General features: G+C 40.5%; 1 protein-coding gene across 1 annotated transcript in view; it reads right to left on the minus strand.

The window, feature by feature from the left end:
- LOC150077016 (WD repeat-containing protein 43) overlaps positions 1–2237 on the minus strand; it is a 107368-nt gene extending 105131 nt beyond the window's left edge. The window contains exon 1 of the mRNA XM_090386882.1: positions 1990–2237. Within this exon, the coding sequence (XP_090243008.1) occupies positions 1990–2175 (186 nt within the window). The 5' untranslated portion in view covers positions 2176–2237. The remainder of the gene's footprint in view (positions 1–1989) is intronic.
- Positions 2238–18812: the final 16575 nt, after the last annotated feature.

The following is an 18812-nucleotide window of genomic DNA, read 5'->3' on the forward strand; positions in this document are numbered from 1 at the left end:
GCTTAAAAATATTAGTAAAAAACAATGAGTTTTTGAAAAAGTGATTTTGGAGAAACCTTCTGATCAGGGTTCTAGGCAGATGTCTTTTTTGCCTATAGGATAACATGCCACTGGGTCCACAGATGAAAAAATTAGCATGACTAAATGAATAATAAAATTCAAACATTCATCACCCCTAAAAGAATTTTAATTTCTTAGTTAAAATCATAAGAGAATGTTGGTTTTGAGAAAAATAAAGATTTGGTTATTTAAATTTGTAAGAGATAATAATATAGATATTTTTAGGAGTGTTTGTTTGGAAAAAAATTTGGTAAATCTGGAGGGAGGGTTTCTTGATATATCATATTGCGTGAGTTCCTATATTATGTGGGGTTGTTTTTTATTGTGTAAAGTATCTGTAAAAGCATGTGGATAATGGGCCAATTTGCACATTGCATGGGCTGAAAAAAAACAAACGACTCACTGGGTACCCTTACTCCTTCCATTTGAATGGCCTAATTACAGAAGAGAACTTCATTTTTTGAACACAGACTGCTTCAAATGAGTGACATACAGAAAACAAGATAAGGTTACCTAAATTTGTAAGAGAATGTCCAGAATGTGTTTTTCTTTTGTTTTGCACAATTTGTTTGGAAAAGAGGTTTTTGATGTCACTGGTTAATTTTATGATAAAAAATAGTGTCACATGGCATTACATAATGTGTCACTGTGCTATGTTGATCAACAAGCAGTAAGTCAGCTTGGTAGTCTAAAGTTCTATCTTGATATCACATAATTAACATAATTTTAGGCCATTTGTCATTATGAAAAATCTCAGCCAAATTATTTTTTTGTGATTAAAAAGGCTTTTCAAATTCTTATTTGAATTGAATTTCACTGTTTGGTTATAACAACTTTTCATTTTATATCAGTTTATTTATCATTCATGTTTGTTATATTAAATAGCACTGAAAAAGATATTACAATTAAGATTACAAGAAGAGCTGGTTAGAGGTCATGCTGATCTCTTTAGTTGCCCTGATCACCACTTGGTGCATACATTCCATTATGAATTTTTTGATTTGCCTTATTAACTTTACTTGAATTAGCCAAATTTAAAATCTATGAATTTTCCCAATGGAAATCAGCAAGTCAGCTGCAAATGATGTTTTTCTAATTTTTTTTTTTTTTTTTTTTGCCATAATACTTTTAAAAACTGAAACCAAATTTCACAAATATTATTGCTAACTTAAAATAAGTAAAAGTAATAATACATTTCTGAAAAAAAAAAAAAAAAAAACATACAACAGAAATTCCAAGACCATCTTCTAGGCTGTATGCTTTGATATAATACTAGTAGACGTCATCAGCAAAAAAAAAAAAAATCCTTGATCACTAATTATTGTCAATCCCCTACAATAATTTTACTAGTTCCTTGAATTTACCACATATCTAAAAGGGAAGGAGTAATAGTTCATCTATTTACAGTCAACCGCATTTCAAACAAACTCTAGTTTCTTTTTCGTGTTATATACTATCAAGACAAGGGTTTTTTTTTTTTTTTGCTGTCTCCAGGGTTTTACCTATATGCCATATACTGTGCTATCAAGTCAGGACGAATGGTCCCTTAGTGACATACGGGTTACCGTTGCGAACATTCCACATTCGAATCCATACGCGAACCAGTGATGACGGAGCGCTGTTCAATTTAGCTACTATAACAATGACAACCACGGGTCAGAGTAGCATATGAAAAACTGCTCTAGCAATTGGCTATCAAAAAATATAAAGGAGAATGTCATTTTTATAAGTTGTGTCCCAATCACCCAATACAATAAAAAAAAAAAAGCATAAACATATTATTATAAACTACATATCACTGTTTAATAGACGCGTTCGTGAGTACAAAACGTTAAAAATAAACAAATAAAAGGGGCAAAATGAACACAGACATCAGCAAACTTGAAATATGCATGAAACATCGGCCACGAGGTATACATGTCTACTCACTGATTTTCTTTTGGATGGAGCCCATCTAATGCATGTACACGTTGTCGATAAATGTGCTGTTGGCGCATAGTCTTGTTTCAGTTTTTCCGACGAAACGTCCCATAACTTCAGGCGACCATCAGGAGTGGAAAATAAAAAATATTCACCTCCATTGGATAAAGCCATCGGCCTAACTAATGATGCCATTTCACTACACGTGATAACACGAATATAGTTCTAAACACATAACACAGCGACATCTTGTAATTCAAGATTCAGACATAAGGATTTTAAAGTTAATAACTGAGAACCAAAGACAATTCCTAGAGCGCCATCTACAATTTAGAATTCATTAAAAATAATACATTTATTCACAAAGAAGGTAGTGTTTTTCTTTAATGAAATAAGTTTTCGTGAAGGGTAAGCGTAACATTAAATATTTAAAAATTCTACGCTAACAATAGCAAAAAATAAAGGGGGGGGGTTAATGGAATGGTATTCTAAATACTTTTAGAATAATCTAAAGATCCAAAAGCAAATCCAGTCTTAGACCTCCTGGTCGTGTGCAAAAATATGCATGTGTGGTCCATATGATCTTCTTTCTAGGAATGACGATCCACCCCCTCCCCCCCTGCCATTTGGATTTGAAGTCTTTTTCGATTATGAACTCGTGTCCGTTGCGCTTGTCCTACGTCCGTAAAGACCGCTTCGGTCCAAAAGCATTCTAAAATATGAATAATTATTTTCAGTCATTATCTGGCCCATTCTCAATATTGTATAAAACTTGATCTACTAGGTCATCTCAAGCATAGTACTACATTAAGTTTAACCCTTCAACCCTTCTGATCTGCTCTCCACAAACTCCCACCTTATCAAAGCATTTAAAAACAAATATGAAATGGACCTACTAGGGTCCCTAAAAAGGTTTCTACTTGGTAACGAAAAAAAAAACCCTCTCCTCTTGTTTACTCTCAATATATAACAAATCGAGTTCAGTCCACATCTTCTGAAGACAAAAAGGAAATGCTAAAAGAGAAGCTCTTGTTCTGGGCTCTGCAAAACTCTGGGTTGGATGGTTTAACTCTAGGAATCTGTGATCTCTAAAAGAAGAAATTACTATAAGGGACGCCTCTTCAGAAGAATAGCCATGAAGAAACAGGGCACCTCGTATCAATTAATCCCTTTTCTATTCCTTTATGTCCCTTTAAATTTTTGAGAACAGCAGCAAAGGAATCTCGAACGATGGAACAAACTTCCATCATTCGAGATGCAAGTTTGACATCTTTTCTCATCTTGTTTGACCAGATGGAACAAACAAGATGGGAAAAGTTTATTCGAGCAAAAGCTTTCCTTCAAAGTGATGGTAATGGTCTGCTGAGAAGAAAGATGAGTTCTAAATTTTTGGGGAAATGGTAAAGCACAGTGTGGTTGCTGCACAGATTCCTGTTTTGTTGCTAGATCACAGTGACTTGATCTGGAAATATTTCATCATCAAAAACATTTCTTGAAAGAAACCCTGATTAATCTGAATTATTCATGTGTAACTTTTTTAACAAAATTTGCAGTGAAAAATTTATGAAGAAGTGTGATTTTTCTTCCGATCCAAAGAGAACTGTTCGTTAGCATGGCTAAGTGCTTATTAGCATTAGCATTAGTAGTGGCATACGATCCAAGAAATCAAGCTTATACAGCATTAGTCAAAAAATAACAAAAAAATCTTCCCGTTTCACCTATCTATTCGCTCCAAACGTTTGGAGCGAATAGATAGCAAATATCCGCACACCTATTTTACAACTGTCTTTCCTCAATATGAATTTATGGTTCCTCAAGTGTGTAATCTCAGCAAGAGGAAGAATCCCATCAGCATCGAGCTTGTTCAAACCATGAAAAGCCTTATACACCTCAATCAGATTACCTCGCAGGTGCCTAGTCTCCAGATGCTGCAATTTCAGAAATTAAGACAAAGCTGGTAAGAGCATCCCTTTTGTCTGCTCACCAATTTCTTTGCCCTTCTCTGTACTCGTTACACCAGCTTTTACATCCTTACTAAAATGAGGCGTCCAGATTTGTATGCAATACTCAAGGTGAGGCCTACCCATTGCCTTTTACAAGAGGATAATTATCTCCTTATTCCTGCTAGCAAAATTCCTGTATATCATTAACAAAACCCCAATGAGGTGATCTGTTAGCCTGTCTGCATTGCTTAGAAAACTTCATACCTGACTACACAATTACCCCAAGATTTTTTTTCATTTTCCCCTACCCAAAGTAAAGTGCCACACAATTGGTGCATAAATCTGAGGTTATTGCTAGCTATATACAGTTCTTTACATTTGTCAATGTTAAACTTCAGTTGCCATCTCTCAGCCCATCTGCTCAGCTGTTCCAGAACCTGTTGCAGTAGTGGGCCAGCTTTACTGTTATTAAACACCCTATCAACCTTCGCATCGTCTGCAAACTTCGACCTGGGGTAATTGTGAGTTCAGATATGAAGCGTTCAGAGCAGCGCACATAGGCTGCCAGAGCACGTCATAGGGTTTTGTCAATAATATACAGAAATTTTCCCAGTAGGGAAAATGCGGGGATTATCCCTTTGTATAAGGCAATTGTCGGGCCATGCTTTGAGTACTGCATACAGGTCTGGAGGTCTCATTTTAGGAAGCATGAAGAGTTGCTAGAGCTGGTACAAAGAGGGGCAACGAGATTGGTGTTGGGAACAAAGGATTGCTTTTACCTAAAAAGGCTTAAGTTCTGCAAATTATAGCATCTGCAGACTAGGCACCTGCGAGGTGATCAGACTGAGGTGTATAAAGTAGTGAACGGTTTAAGCAGATTCCATGCTGAGGGGATTGTTCCTCTTGCTCAGATTGCGAACCTGAACGGGCAAAATTCTAAATGAGAAAAGATATTTGTAAAATAGATATGTGAAAATTTGACTTTAGCTAGAGTGTAGTTGATTTCGGGAACAAAATTCCATCTGTGGTTGTGGCAGTTGATAACTTAAATAAATTCAAAGAAAAACTGGACAAACGTTTAGAGCAAATGGATGTGTGAAATGTGATCTTTTTTGTTGTCTGAGGCTGTATAAGATTGTTTTCTTGCGTAATATGCCTCTATTAATGCTGATTATTTCACTTATTCCATATTCTGAATTATTTCATACTGTACTGCAATTTGCCATAATTGGAACACTGCGTTCAGCTTTCCCACAGAAGAGCTATCCTGAACACATGTATATTTTGTTGCATATAAGCTTTAGATACATTAGCTCTAATTTTGTGAGAAGTGCAAGAATCAAAGATATTCTTAATAGGCTCTGAAGAGCGCGTGGAGATACGAAAAAAATTATTATATTTAGGCCACCCGAATAATTGAATTCATCTGCAGTGCTCTGTCTTAGGTCTGTTAATTGCGTGCGTTCTATGGTCGATTTGTCTGTTTTCTGGACGAAAAACCCCAGTTTCTGATGAAAATACCTTGCTATCTGCGCCCTGAGACCGACTAACTCAGCCACGGAGTGAAAAAAGCCAATTAAAGTTCCTCGCGTCATCGGCGGGATTCGAACGGGCCTTTTCCACCCGGTGTGGGGAGGACGGTGACGATATCACTGTGCTATGCGCGCAGACCATGGAGATACGAAAGAAATACACTCAGTGCTCACTGAATTATGACCACCTTCCTAATACCGTGCAGGACCACCATTCGTACGGATACCAACCACTATTCGCCTAGGCATTCACTCCACTAGCTATCTGAAGACGTTTTGTTAGGAGCACAGAAATTAGGGAGTAGGGAATTGGTAGATCTTTATTATATTCATTCCTCTAAAAAGTGATCTCGGTCTGCACGGATCTTACAGTTGTTATAATAATCATCCTCCCAACACCGGGTGGAAACGAGCGAGTTCAAATCCCGATATTTAGGCGTGGAACTTTTATGGACTCTTTTTCACTCGAGCACGGTTATCAAAGTTTTTCACCTGGAAGCTCGGATTTTTTCCATTAAAACAGGAAAATTGACCAGAAAACACATTCAATTCATGGAAATATTACATTTCCATGGCTTTAGATTATACTATATTCATGGCCAATAAGTTAATTCTTGGGTGGCCCTAATGTGGCATTTATTTTTATACAGTTACCTCGCAGGTATCATGGTGATCACTCCCCACCCAGGTAGTGAAGGCCAAGTTCGAATCCTAGTTCCTTCATTGGCATCAGAAACTTTTACTGCCTTTTTTTTCCATTCCGTGGTTGGGTTGGTCGGTCTGACTGTTTTTCTGGAGTAAAAACCTCAATTTTCATATACGAGTATTATATGATAGTTTAACAACATGTAAATGCACAAATGGAAACAGTTACAAAAGAGTAAGAAGCATGCAATAAAGAGTTCTTCTTACATGGTAACCACTTGCATTTGTATATTTGAGTCATCATCATCATCATCATCATCATAATCATTATTAGCAATTTTCAATCCACTACAGAATGAAGGCCTCTCCAGCACCTTTCCAGTTCCTTCTGTTTTGGGCACTGGCCATCTATTTACTACCCAAAAACTCATGAATTTCATCTATCCATCTCCGCCTTTGTCTTCCAGGTTTTCTTCTAGCTCCTCTTGGGTACCATTCTGTTATTTTTTTAGTCCATCTGTCATCATGTCTTCGAGCTATGTGTCCTGCCCAAGACCATTTTAGTTCTTTAGTTTTGATAAGAATGTCCTTTACTTGAGTTTGCTGCCTAATCCATGTGTTTCTCTTCTTATCTGACAGTTTGATTCCCAATATAATTCGTTCCATTCTTCGCTGTGTAGTTCTCAGCTTCTCTTCCATTCTTTTGGTGAGTGCCCAAGTTTCACTTCCAAAAGTCATGGTGGGGAGTATACATTGGTTCATTATTTTACGTTTCAGACAAACTGGGATATTGCTCTTCAGTATGTGACTATATTTCCTGAATGCTATCTATCCAAAATTTATTCTTCTCTTGACTTCCAGCCATTTATCATTATTACAGCTAATAACATGTCCCAGATAAGTATATGACTCCACCTTTTCAATTACTGCTCCTTCAATCATTATTTCCCTTTCTGTGGCATACTTGTTCATCATTACTTTTGTTTTAGCCATATTCATCTTTAGTCCAAAATCCTTACTAACTGTGCATAACTGATTAAGATTTCCCTCTAATTCTTTGGGATCATGGCTTATGACCACAATGTCATCTGCAAATCGTAAATGGTTTAGGTACTCTCCTTTCTGTGACCAGTCTAATCTTCTGAAAGCTTCCTCAAGGGCAGCAGTAAATAACTTCGGAGATATTGTGTCTCCTTGTCGAACTCCTTTCTCGATTTTAAATTTCCTACTGTCTTTGTCTAGTCTAATAAAGGAGGTAGCACTCTCATATATTTTCTTAAAAATCATAATATATGGGGTATCTATGCCTTGTCTTTGCAGTGCCCGAAACATTGCCTTATGCTGTATGGAGTCAAATGCCTTTTCATAATCCACAAATGCCAGGCATAATGGTGTTGTATATTCATTTGCTTTCTCCATTAGCTGTGATAGTACGTGAAGGTGATCCATAGTCGAGAATCCTGTCCTAAAGCCAGCTTGCTCTTTCGGTTGATTCTCATATTTGAGTAGGGTACATTAAATACACAGTTTTTGCATATTTAATGTTTTTTGCTGTTGTTGTTCTTCTTCTACGCTGTACTTAAATTGAAAACTTAGTTTTCTCATAAATGGAAATTAAGATGTTGAGTTGTCCATTGGATTCATAACACCACTAATTCGACTTTAAGTTAAAGGGCGCAGTAAAAGTGTTTGCCTAGGGTATTATAGCTAGGCTCGTCCCTACTCACCTTTTTATTATTACATATACATATAAAAAAAAATCTATCCAAATGTTAAGATTGTTAAGACTGTTAAGACTGCACGATGGCCCAGTGGTTACGACACTGAACTACCAGTCTGGTGGACCCGGGTTCGAGTACCCCCTTGGCAGAAGCGAACGCGGCTCCATCACGCTGGGAGATCGGTATAATGATAGTAATAAATTAGAACAATAAAAATAAGTAAAGTTAATAGTAATAAAAATTAATAAATAAATAAACATCGTGAAATTTGCTCCAAGAGACCTACCTACCGTGAAATTTGCTCCAAGAGACCTACAAAGGTCGGAGTGGCGGCTAAGGCCATCTGGCATCTCTAAGTGGCGCCATCTGGCATCTCTAACGAGAACTACCACTGGACATAAGCCGAAGGTAAACAGGTCCACCTTCCTAGATGGATGATGTCGCAGAGAAATATTAATCATACTGCATCGAATGCGGCGCAGGATAAAGTAACTCTCGCTCAGGCCTTACGCAGAGACGTCTCCAAGGAAGACAGTGGAGCGAGTGGCGCTGTCTCCTGTATGGCAAACATATATTCATCTTTCTTTCGGTTCTATGGTGGCAACAAGACTCTCGACCAAATCCACCTAGAACTATATGAATATTACAGGTGACCTGAACATTATATTCGAGGCCACCTCACCACCAGGCGCCTCCGTAGCCAGGTGGGCAGGAGCAGCAGTGAGTAGCACATGCTTCTTGATTAGACCGGTGTTCGAGCCCGTGAACCACCAAATACGGAGGATGCGGAAATGTCAGGGAATGACCACCGCATATCCCCGGAGCAATATGGCCTTAGTTGCTAATGCTCCTAAAAACCAAATAACAACGACAACCTCACCACCAGAAGAGAGCAATCACCCCTGGGCAGCTGCTTCCTGGCGCCCGTCCCAGGCACGTTTTCCAACCTGGGTCTACTGAAACTCCCATTGTGTGAATTGGCACCAATCCCGAGTGCCAGCAACAAAATAAATAAATTAAATTAATTTTAAAAAATGAAATAATAAAATAAAATAAATAAAAAAATAATAAATAAAATTTAAAAAATAAATAAAATTAAATTTAAAAAAATAAATAATAATAAAATAAAATAAACATCAGAAAAGGGCAAGACCATCCAGCCTACCAACTGGAAGTGCTTCCTGCACAACTGCGCTAGTCACCACCCAGGATGGGAGAACACGCCAACGCATGAAGTGGAGCATCGAAAGGAATATGTACATCATGCACGCATATTACGAAATAACAAAGGTGGAGCCCGATATGACAACTTACAGGGCTAGACCAAGTTGCTGGAACGATTCCCGGATATTCAGGTTAACGAACAGCAAATAGCGGATGAGAGAAGGGCAATCGTCACGATTAGTTCCTGCAATCTTGGAAATAATCACGCAGGACATGAGCGATCAACTACAAAGGATAAAGAATATGGAACCAAGAAATCCAACACCGAACCAGAGGAGAGAGAGCAAGAAGAAATACAACCTACAGAAGTTGAAGTGGAAACAGACAAGGCCATGATATCCACAATAGAGGACGAGTGGAAGAAGGTCCTAACAGAATTCAAGGGAACGAGCCCCAAAAAGCCTCACCTGATACCGAAGCAGAGGCCGAATACAACCTTATGGAGAGTCAGAGACCACCTGAATCGGCCGGCACACAATACCACATTACCTAGACAGCAATGGTGCAACACTAGAGACCATCCGCACAGCCAAGAGGATTAATGGAGGAGAAGCGAGAGACCAGCAACAAAAGAACGGAAAACAGAAGGAACCACCAGCTTGGGAAGGAAGACTTCAGCAAAAGATAGAAGAATTAAGAGTCAAGATAGGCCTATTAACCCAGTACCAACGGAGAAATAAGAGTAAGCCATTAATTGGAAAAGTGAAGAGCATTCTCAAGAGAGAGAGAGCTTCCACATAATGTGACATAGTGACATAGTGTTTTTTGACAAGCGACACCGGTGCTTTCGCACAACTCCGCATTTGAATCTCTTGTAAAGTAAGACAGTACTCTCAAGGCCAGATAGCATATGTTAGTGTATGTTCATGTTTGCATAGTGCAGGTTATGTTGTTCATCTGGCCGCTTAGCCTAAGGTCTGTGGAACACCACAGACCCTAGTTACCATCACTGGCACTGGCACTGGGAGCCGGACCAGGTAAGTGGGAAGAGAACTCTGGCTGGCCGACCCTGGGGTTAGCCTGAGCTTCCTAGGGAGGGCAAAAAAAAAAGAAAAAAAAATATTTTTTGAAATATGAGAAGGGGTGAGAGATTGAGTAGAAGAAAACCCAGGGGCTCGCATCTGGTGAGTATGGGCTTGGCACACCCAGGGTCCTGAGCTGAATATCATCATTCTTCTCTTTCTTGGTGATTCCCTTCCGTTTTACTTCTGACTCTCTCTCTCTCTCTTTCTCTCTCTCTCTCTCTCTCTCTCTCTCTCTCTCTTTCTCTCTCTCTCTCTCAGGGTAATTCAGAAATTTTTTTTTTTTTTTGGCTGCTGCAGCATAAACCTCAGGCTTCCTTGCACTATATGGCTATTAATAATAATAATAATAATAATAATAATAATAAGGAAGGTAAGCAGAAGAAAGGGGGCGAGATAGGGTGGGATCCCCCACAGAAAGGGGGGAGCCCACCCTATCTGGCCCCCTTTCTCACCCTTTCTCACCCTTTCTCACCCTATCTCACCCTACCTCAGGAAGAAGAGAATTGTGAGGTCTAGTGACCCACAAAGTCAGGTTGCCTAATAGCATGACCCTGCATTTGACAAGTCAAATGCCAGTCCCACTCCCAGAGGAGTATTTATGTAAGTTCCTACACAAGTAGGAAAATCAGATATTGTCCTACACCTCGAAGAGAAGAGGTACGAGCAAGTGAGTGGGTCCCACATTGGGCAAGGGCCGAGCGTCAGCAATTAAATCTTCTTCAGGCAAGGGTGACTTGTAGGCAATGAGCAGTGTCCCACGCTGGGTAGTGGATTTGGATCATCGTCTCTTAGGGGATGAGAGGAGAAACATGGATTCATGAAGCTCAAGGATTGCTTGGAGTTCTTGTGCCTATTGTAGAAAAGTCCTTTTGGGTTGGTAGGTTTGTTAGATAGCTTCCTTTGTGAATGTCGAGAGATTTCTGTTAGGTCAGGATAAAGATCAATATCCTGTTGGTGTTTTCTTTGATTCCATTCAGGATATGTTCTGTGAATTGAGTTTAGGGTTCATTATAAGATGGGGTTGCGCTGAACAGTTTGCTGTAGGTGAATTTGACGCATTTCAAATACAGTCTGGGCAAAAGTAGTGAAGGCTTGGTAGTTGGTTTCGTCAATTATGTACAGATATTCCTGCCCACTGGGTATATTTCCAGGTCTGGTAATTAGGAAACTTCTGGGTAAATCATAAAGAAGGCAATTATATATGAGGTGAATCCAGTTTTCATTGACACCGCATGTGCAGAGAGGAGAACCGGTGAGACACAAGGCATGCAGCTTGGCCGGAAACGATCCATGACCAGTGAGGAAGAATGAGACGTGAAGGCCTGGTGAGTACCAAGGAGGAGGTTTTGGTGCAGTTATCATAACTTGTGGAAGAAATCTTTTAGTTGTTTCACCTTTGGCTGTTTGCTCCCAAGATCTTTGCCAATTCTGGAAGAGCTTAGAGTAAATCTGTTTCATTTCGTTTTTTGGATCATTAGCTAGATCGAGTGTTATATCCAGAATGGTGGTGGGAACTGCTCTCTTTATGCGGTATACAAGACCGTGACGAATAACCTCCAGGTCCAGAGGAAGAGTACCTGCTAAGACCTGCAGGGCAGGATTATTGACTGTGCGGCAAGCTCTGGTCACAGTGAGTCATATATTGCGTTGAACTGTACGTAACTTTGCTTTATTACGTGCAATGATGGCACGAGGGAACCATATGCCTGCACCATAGCATTCAGCTGGTAAGAAGATGGTTTTGTAAAGTAGCATGAGAGTCCTCCTTTTCAAACCCAAGTCCGATCTGCTAATTCTTACCATCATGGCAGTATAACAACGTATTTTGTTGGAAAGGCAATTAAGATGAGGTTAGAATGTTAATCGGGAGTCGAAGGTTACTCCCAGATATTTTAGTTCTGTTTTGAGTTGCAATGTCTGCCTAGAGATATTCATTTGGGGCAGTCTTCTAATGTCCAAGGATCCTTTGAGGAGGATAGTCTTCGTTTTTCTCCAGAGATGACTAACTTGTGGTTGTTTGCCCAATTTTGGAGGATCGTTAAGGCATGGGAGGCAATTTACTCAAGCTGAGTTCTAGATCAGCTTGACAAGGAGGATGAGGTCATCTGCATAGGCCATGCTGTCCACAGGACCTAGATCTATAAGAAGAAATTCATCTAGTATTAAGTTCCGGAAGTAGGGCCCAAGAACTGAGCGCTGTGGACAATCTCTAACAACTGGTTGGGAAGTTTTCTGAAAATTTGTTTGAACAGTTACTAAGCGATTGAAGAGGTAGTTCTGGGGACAGCGGTAGAGGTTGAGTGGGATATTGGGTTGCCGTAATCTCCTGACAATGCTAGGCCACCAGATGGAATCGAAAACACCAGCAGAGTCAATGGACCTAGCCAGTAGATATTTTTCTGTGGTTGAATTTGCTGTGTTGAGGAGATTATTCATAGCGTCTTCAGTGGAGCATCCTGGATTAAAGCCATACTGCTTTGGAGAGTCTAACTTGGCTGTCTGGTAGTAGGTGGATAATCTGGATTGAAGCAGCCGCTCTATTATCTTGCCCAAGACCGAGAGAAGTACTAATACGTAGTTCGGAAGATGTATTGCTGCTTTCTTGATGACCTCAGCCTCAATATTATCATGACTAAGGCATTTATTTATTTTTGTTCTGTCAAGTGCTTTGTTCATTTCTTTAGAGGTGAAAGGAGGTTCTATTTTATTGTTGGAGAAGACCTGGTTGTCTTGTTCAATTTGCTTTTGTTCATCATTGATGGGACTCTCATCAGTCTGAAGTAGGGCATTCGGAATATTATTCATGGATTCAGCCCATCTGTGTGTGTGTGGGATTGCCATCGGGAGTCAGGGTTGCATTTAACAGCTTGTTTATAACAATGCGATAAACAGTCCCCCAAGGATCTGCGTTACCAGTAGTTGTCACAAGGTTCTGCCAAGACACTTTCTTTTTCTGCCGAATGAGGCTTGTGTAGTCGTCACGATATCTTCTATATACTTCTCATAGAGCCTGGACTTCAGCAGGAGGCCAGGAGTGCCTCGCTCTCTGGAAGGCTTTTCGGGCAGTGTGGACATGGCGTCTTAGGTTTTTTAGTTCCCTGCACCACCATGGGACTGCTTTCAGGTGCTTCTGACATTTTTTCATAGTTCTCTCACATGGTTGTGGGATTGTGGTTGTTAAGAGGGAGAGGTGCTCCTGTGGATAAAGATGGTTTAGTTGGGATGTATCCATGTGTAGCTTTGATTTTATATTGTCTTCGAAGGCCTTCCAATCAGCTGTTTTGGTGGAGTATCTGATGATATTGTGCTATATGGGAGGAGTACTATCAAGTTGTCTAGATAGATGGAAGGAGATGGCCCTGTGGTCTGAAGTGGTCCAGGGCTGATGAACCATCCATGATGAGAACTTTTGTGCTATGGACCGTGTGGCGAGGGTAACGTTAATGTGGCTTTCCCACATGGTATTGCTGAAGGTAGAAAGGTGATGTGGTTGGTTAAGGACTTCAAATGGAGAAGACGAAAGGAAATCTTCTAATCGCTGTCCATTCTGGGAAACTGCATGGCCATCCACCCGGCTATGCCACAAGCGAGATCTACAATTGGCATCCATCGTTACTAGGATTTTGCTGGAAAGTAAGAGAGTTATGTCTGACTGGAGATATTCAGTATATGGTGCGATATCAGTTCGTGGTCGGCAGTACAACGAGACTACGTGCAGAGAATCTTGTTGCCAGATAATGTGTGCACAAACACCAAAGGGGGTGCATAAGGAGTCGATCTTTGTGACTATAATTGTAGTGTTCCTAATAATGATGGCTGCCCATGGAGTATCTGTGGTTGTTTCACTGATCCTATATGCTCGACGATAGCCTTGTACCCGTCCCTTGTAGGTGTAGGGCTCTTGAGCACAGAGAATATCAATTTCTTATTCATCCATTTTCATTCTAATTTGTTCGATCACATTTCTGTCTCTTTGGGCATTCAGTTGGAGAATCTTGAAGACGTTGGGGGACAGCGATTATGTTGTACAGCCATAGTCGGTTTTGTTCTGGATGGGTCTCAATATCTTTAAATAGATTGGACATTTGACATCCCGGACGGAGTTATTGGGATTCATTGTTGCTGCTTTGCAATTGGCGCTGTTAGGGACTTGATTTTTGTTTGGACAATTGTTGTAGGTGTGTCTGCGTTTGGCACAGTGGCCACAGGTGAAGTCTTGTCGGGCACAGACATGGGATGTGTGTCCGAATCGGAGGCATTTAAAGCACTTGATGGTAGGTATGTGCTCCTTGAACCAGCAAGAGCTCCAGCCAATAAATATTCGTTGTTGTTGGAATAATATTTTCCATATCTTCGGGGAGAGTTCAACTACCCAGTTGCAACAAGAACCCGATCTGGATTTGGTGGAGTACTTGACTTTAAGTTCACTTTGAATTTCATGTCTAGTGATATGATCAGCAAGGTTCCTGTCATATATTTCCTCAAGCAGGTCATCTTTGGAAATTCCTTTTTCGACATCGAAGATTACAATAGATGGGCCTTTTGGTTTGGGTATCTCAGCGCTAAGAGCAAGTTCATTTATCTGTGGGATTTGGATAATGTTTTCTGCATCTTTTTTGGAAGCAGTCTCAATGATGATACCAGAATTACGGATTTTTCTGAGGCTTTTAATTTTTATGGTTTTCATTTGAGGTTTCAAATTGGTAGTAACAACCTCCTTGACAACCTCGCTTGAAGTGAAGCAACCTTCCTGGGTCGCGCAAAGGGTGACTAGGTTTTTTTCTCTATTCTGTCTGGTATTGGGAGGGGCAAATAGCTTATCTGCCATTGGTTGGATCCTCAGCACATCTGAATAGGACCGGGGGTGCTGTGCCTTTTCACTTGGTTTCCGGTTCTTGGTCTGGTGATAATCATTAACCGTGATATTCGGTGCACTGTCCATAAGGTGGCAGCCAATACTGGCTAGTGGTAAGGCAGTGTGATTGGGAGGATGGGCATTAATTTTTGGCCGCTGTACCATAGCAGCCTAAGTTGATTCTGAGATAGGTGTAGGGAGAAGTGCTGGCCAAGTCTGGCGGTTTGATGTGCTGTCCGATCTGGGAGGAAAGAGTTCTGAGTGCTATGGCTGGTCCGAGCTGGACTGCTGAAGACCTTTGTCAGAGTATAATTTGTTTCCCTCAGTTGTTCACTGATTGCTCTTAGTTGTTCATTCTGTAGTATTAAGTCATGTAACATTTTTTCGAGGGTACCCCAGCAACCTGTAACTTTCTGGGCAGCTGGCTTGGTTACTCTACTTCCTTCAAAGCGAAGGCAGCATTCCATAATGGACCTGAGGATCATAATTTTCTCCAAGTGAGAGCAATCCTTATCTAGTGAAGACTGCATGGAGTTCAGGTCTTCTTCTAGGTTCTCCTAGTGAGTAGCTGAAGGAGAACAGGTTTTAGTGGATTTCTTGACTTTTTTTTGGGTTTTAGCCGTTTTCGCTCAGCTGGAGGGGTGGATTTGTTCATCTTGGTGTCCACATTCGCGACCTCCTCATCAACAATAATATTACTATTATTTGGATCCCGCTGAGAGGAAACATCAGTGCCTAACTTAGCTGGTTTGTTATTGTGCCGTCTAATCAGAGCTGAGTTTGGGCAGGTGTTTACAAGTAATTCCTCGTTGCTCGAGGTGTGCCGATCTCTGCATGAAGGGCGCAAAAGGACAACTACGAAGGTTTCCACAGCAAATATAAGACAAAATATCACAGAATAGGAGAGCACTTGGACACATTGAAGCAGAACCTCCTTGCAATCAGCAAGAGACTACGCCGATTCAATGAGAGCTCCTAGAGGAAAATAAACAACCGAATCTTCGATCAGGACCAAACAGGCTTCTACAGGAATCTCGGAGGCGACGGGAAAAAAGGGAACGGACCACGCGAGAAGAAGGCGATTGAAGAGGTCTGGAGAAACATATGGAGCAGGGAAGTAAGACCTGACAGCCGAGCTACCTGGGTAGAACTAGAAAGCAGGAAAACCAAGGACGTACAAGAAATGAGAGGGTGGGGGATTCGGTAAGAAGTAAAACAGACGATCAAGAACTCTCAGAAGTAACGAACTCCAGGAATAGATAATATTCACAACTACTGGTACAAGAAACTCACTTGCACACAAGAGCACCTGGCAGAGCAGTTCACTCATATGATAAGGCACCCAGAGACAATCCCGAAATTTCTCACTCAAGGAATCACATATCCGAAGCCTAAAGACGAAGATACAAGAAATCCGGCGAAATATAGGCCAATCGTCTGCCTCCCAACAATGTACAAGACCAGCTGCACAAGCAGGAAGATATCAGACCACTTGCATAGCGAGAACACAATGGCCGAACAGCAGGCAGGATGAAAGTGCCTGAGCAAAGGATGCAAGGAGCAATTATCTATAGATGCCGCGATTATGGAGCAATCCTATAAGAAGCGCCGAACATGTACACAGCCTGCATCGATTACCCCAAGGCCTTCAAATCCGTGCCTCCTAGCTGGCTAATAGAGGCGCTATACATCTACAAAGTCAATCCGATAGTGACAAACTTCCGTGCAGAAACGATGGTGAACCGGAGTACCATCATTAAGGTCGAAAACATCACAAAGCCATGCCAATCCCCATCAAGAGAGGAATCTTTCAGGAAGATGCCCTGAGCCCATTGTGGTTCTGTCTAGCACTTAACCCGCTATCTACTAAACAGTAGAAAGTACGGAAATAACCTCAAAGAAGGAAGGAAAAACCTGTACACCCTCACCCACCTGATGTACAGGGATGACACCAAGCTTTACGCGGGAACCGAGAAGCACCTTCAGCAACTACTCCAGATCACCGAAAAAATTCAGCAATGATATTAGGATGGAATTTTGTCGAGACAAATGCAAGACCCAAGGATTGAGCCAGGGAAAATTAGTCAATTGAAACTACCAGCTGCAAATTGTTAAAGGGATCGAAGCCATGGCAGAGGGAGAGGCCTAGAAATACTTGCGGATGATGCCGACTCTGTAGATACAGCCCAAGGAAATTAAAGCCTGTCTGACAGAAAAATACCATCAGAGAGTCAGAAGCCTGCTGAAAGCTAAGCTGAACGGAGGGAACACAGTTAAATCATAAACACCTGTGCAGTCCCAGTGCTAACATGCTCCTTCAGGGTCATAGATTGGACTAACACCGAGCTGGAGGATAACAAGGACAATGATGACTAAGAGCCGCCTACACCACCCGAAATCTGCCGTGGATAGATTGATAATTGTCCAGGAAGAAGGAGGAAGGGGTAACATTGAGCCACAGAAGACAGCGATAATTAACCTGAAGGATTACTTCCAGAACGACACAGCAGCACTCCACCAGGCCATAAGGAAGACAGAGAAGCGGTATACCCACTCAACCTAATCGAGGAGCCCCCCCCGAACCAGGAAGTACAAACGAAGCTAGAAAGATGGGCAGAGAAGACACTACTTGGCAGAAACTACAATGATTTCCATCAAGATCACATAGATAAAATTGCTTCCAATGCATGGCTCACCAGAGGGACGCTCTTCCCCGAGGCTGAAGAATATATGTTCGCCATCCAAGACCAGTTAATCAACACCAAGAACTATAGAAAATACATCGCCAAGGAGCCCGGAGTGTCCGATAACACATGTCGACGATGTCAGCTAGTCTCAGAAACGATCTAACACATCACTGCGGGATGCAAGATGATCACTCAGACTGAGTACACTCATAGACACGACCAGGTAGCCAGGATAATACCTCAGAAGCTAGCGAGGAAATACTAGTTGATCAAAGAAAGTGTACCGTACTACAAGTACAAACCCTAGGTAGTACTAGAGACCTCAACCCTCAAGCTGTACTGGGACCGCGCCATGATAACGGATAAGACCATCCCGCACAACAGACCGAACATAACTCTTGTGGACAAGAACGAAAAGGCTACCTATCTGATTGACATAGCGGTATCGAATACCTGCACCCTGCAGAAAATCGATGGGGAAAAAATCAGGAAATACACGAACCTAAGACAGGAGATCAAAGAGATGTGGCATATGCAACAAGTAACGATCATCCCGATCGTCGTGTCAACCACAGGTATGGTGCCAAAGACACTACATAACAGCCTAACAGCAATAGGTCCCCCAGCGAACACCTACAAGGAACTCCAGAAAGTAGCTATCCTGAACACCTCTGGGATAGTCAGAGAGTTTCTCGACAAACAGTAACACCAGACATGACAACAATCACCCTGTGTACTTGGTAGCAATACCCTTCACGAGGTGGAACCTCCAATCAGGGAGAAATAATATAAGAGCAACAATAATAATAATAATAATAATACAATACAATTTTATTTATCAAGAGAATTCATTTACAATAAATGAACAATAATAATAATAATAATAATAATAATAATAATAATACAACACAATACAATACAATACAATTTTATTTATCAAGAGAATTCGTTTACAATAAATTAAAATAATAATAATAATAATAATAATCCAATACAATACAACATAATACAATTTTATTTATTTATCATAATAATAATAATAATAATACAATACAATACAACATAATACAATTTCATTTATCATAATAATAATAATAATAATAATAATAATAATAATAATAATAATAATAATAATAATATAAAATAATAAAAAATAAATAATAATTAAAAATAATAATAATAATAAAAAGAAGAAGAAGA

The sequence above is a fragment of the Mastigoproctus giganteus genome, chromosome 12, assembly GCF_048544385.1.
Source record: "Mastigoproctus giganteus isolate SK-2022 chromosome 12, ASM4854438v1, whole genome shotgun sequence".
NCBI classification, from domain to species: domain Eukaryota; kingdom Metazoa; phylum Arthropoda; class Arachnida; order Uropygi; family Thelyphonidae; genus Mastigoproctus; species Mastigoproctus giganteus.